At 58.4% G+C, this 1,324-nt stretch overlaps 1 protein-coding gene across 1 annotated transcript in view; it reads left to right on the forward strand.

Annotated features, from left to right (window-relative positions):
• The window catches only part of NCDN (neurochondrin), a gene marked incomplete at its 5' end in the record, with an annotated part of 2,892 nt that extends 2,358 nt beyond the window's left edge, over positions 1 to 534 (forward strand). The window contains one exon of the mRNA XM_008941449.1: positions 95 to 534. Coding sequence (XP_008939697.1) covers positions 95 to 534 — 440 coding nt within the window. The remainder of the gene's footprint in view (positions 1 to 94) is intronic.
• Between the last annotated feature and the right edge of the window lie 790 nt (positions 535 to 1,324).

Raw genomic sequence — 1,324 nt, forward strand, 5'->3', positions numbered from 1 at the left:
CCCTCCGGGCGGCCCCTTCCACAGACAGAGCCACTGAAGAGTCCCTCCTTTGCCTTCCTTTTGCCTCGAGTCACACATCTCCTTTTCCTTCCAGCTCTTCAGGGAACCCAGCCTGCCAAGGAGTTTTTCGGAGCCGCTGTTCGCTTCCTCTCAGAGGCCCACGTGGCCCAGGCAGAGCCTGGTGGTGGCAGTGGCCTGGTCGTGGCTGTGTCACCCACCTACCTGGACACCTGGGCTGACATCCGTGAGCTCTGGCTGCTGGGCATGCAGGCCCTGGCTGGCTGTGTGCCACTGCTGCCCTGCCTGCCCCAGGCCGTGCTGCGGGCGCGCTGGCTGGAGCAGCGCTCGGCGCTCCTGACCCGCGTCGCTCCGGCCTCCCTGGACCTGGAGCTCGTCACAGCTTTCCAGGGCGTGCTGGTGGAGCTGGCCAGGGCCAGCGAGCCCTGCAGGGCTGTGATCCTGGCACACCACGGCGAGGAGTGGGCCAACCTGTATGGCATGGCAGCTTTGGAGCAGTGTCTGGCCGAGCCGTGAGGAGCTGGGGCGCCCTGCTGTGGGGAGGGACGCCAGGCACCTGCACTGGATCTGTTCCACGTGCCTCATGTGCCCTTTGGTGCCAGGTGGGGACAAATAAAATCTAAATGACCAAACTTCATGAAAATGGAGTGATGCAGCAGAGCTCAGTGGGATTTACACTGTCTGCAGCCTGGTGTGCAGAACTGTTGCTGCCTCAGAGCGTTTCAAGACACCTCTTGACCTTCTGTCAGTGTTTCTTCCTAAAATCTATTTTATATTAATAAAGGTGCTCTTGGTTTCTGTGTTTTTCAAAGTTCTGTGGTGTTGGGATTTATTTCTGCCCAGGGCCCTGGGAGGTTCCCTGCTTCTCACTAACATGCTCTGTGATTTTGTCACAGTAACCCCTCGGGGTGTCACCTTGCCTTATATCCGAGGTCTGCACACGTTAGTAGAGCACTTGGCACTACACAGAGGGCTGCCAAAGGCAGGAACAAAATAAAGCTTTCAAATTCTCCAACAGCAGTGAGAATAACTCTGTAACTTGGCACAGCCCTGCCCCCTTCTGCTATGAAGATGCAGAGAGGCCCCTGAGGGACAACCCTCCCCGCTCACACCCAGGGCTGGCACCATCATCCCAAACTCATGCTTAGAAAACCTTCACAGCAGCACGTGCTGCTGCGCTGTGGAACTCCTGCATGAGGCAGGATTGGTGGTTGCCCAGGTTCCCCCACGCTGCAGGGGGGGCAGGTACAGGGGGTTCCACTCTTGCAGGGCGAGGGGCTCAACCTGCAAAGGCCTGAGCTCTTCA

Source organism: Merops nubicus, unplaced genomic scaffold (assembly GCF_000691845.1).
Source record: "Merops nubicus isolate BGI_N331 unplaced genomic scaffold, ASM69184v1 scaffold30595, whole genome shotgun sequence".
Lineage (NCBI taxonomy): Eukaryota > Metazoa > Chordata > Aves > Coraciiformes > Meropidae > Merops > Merops nubicus.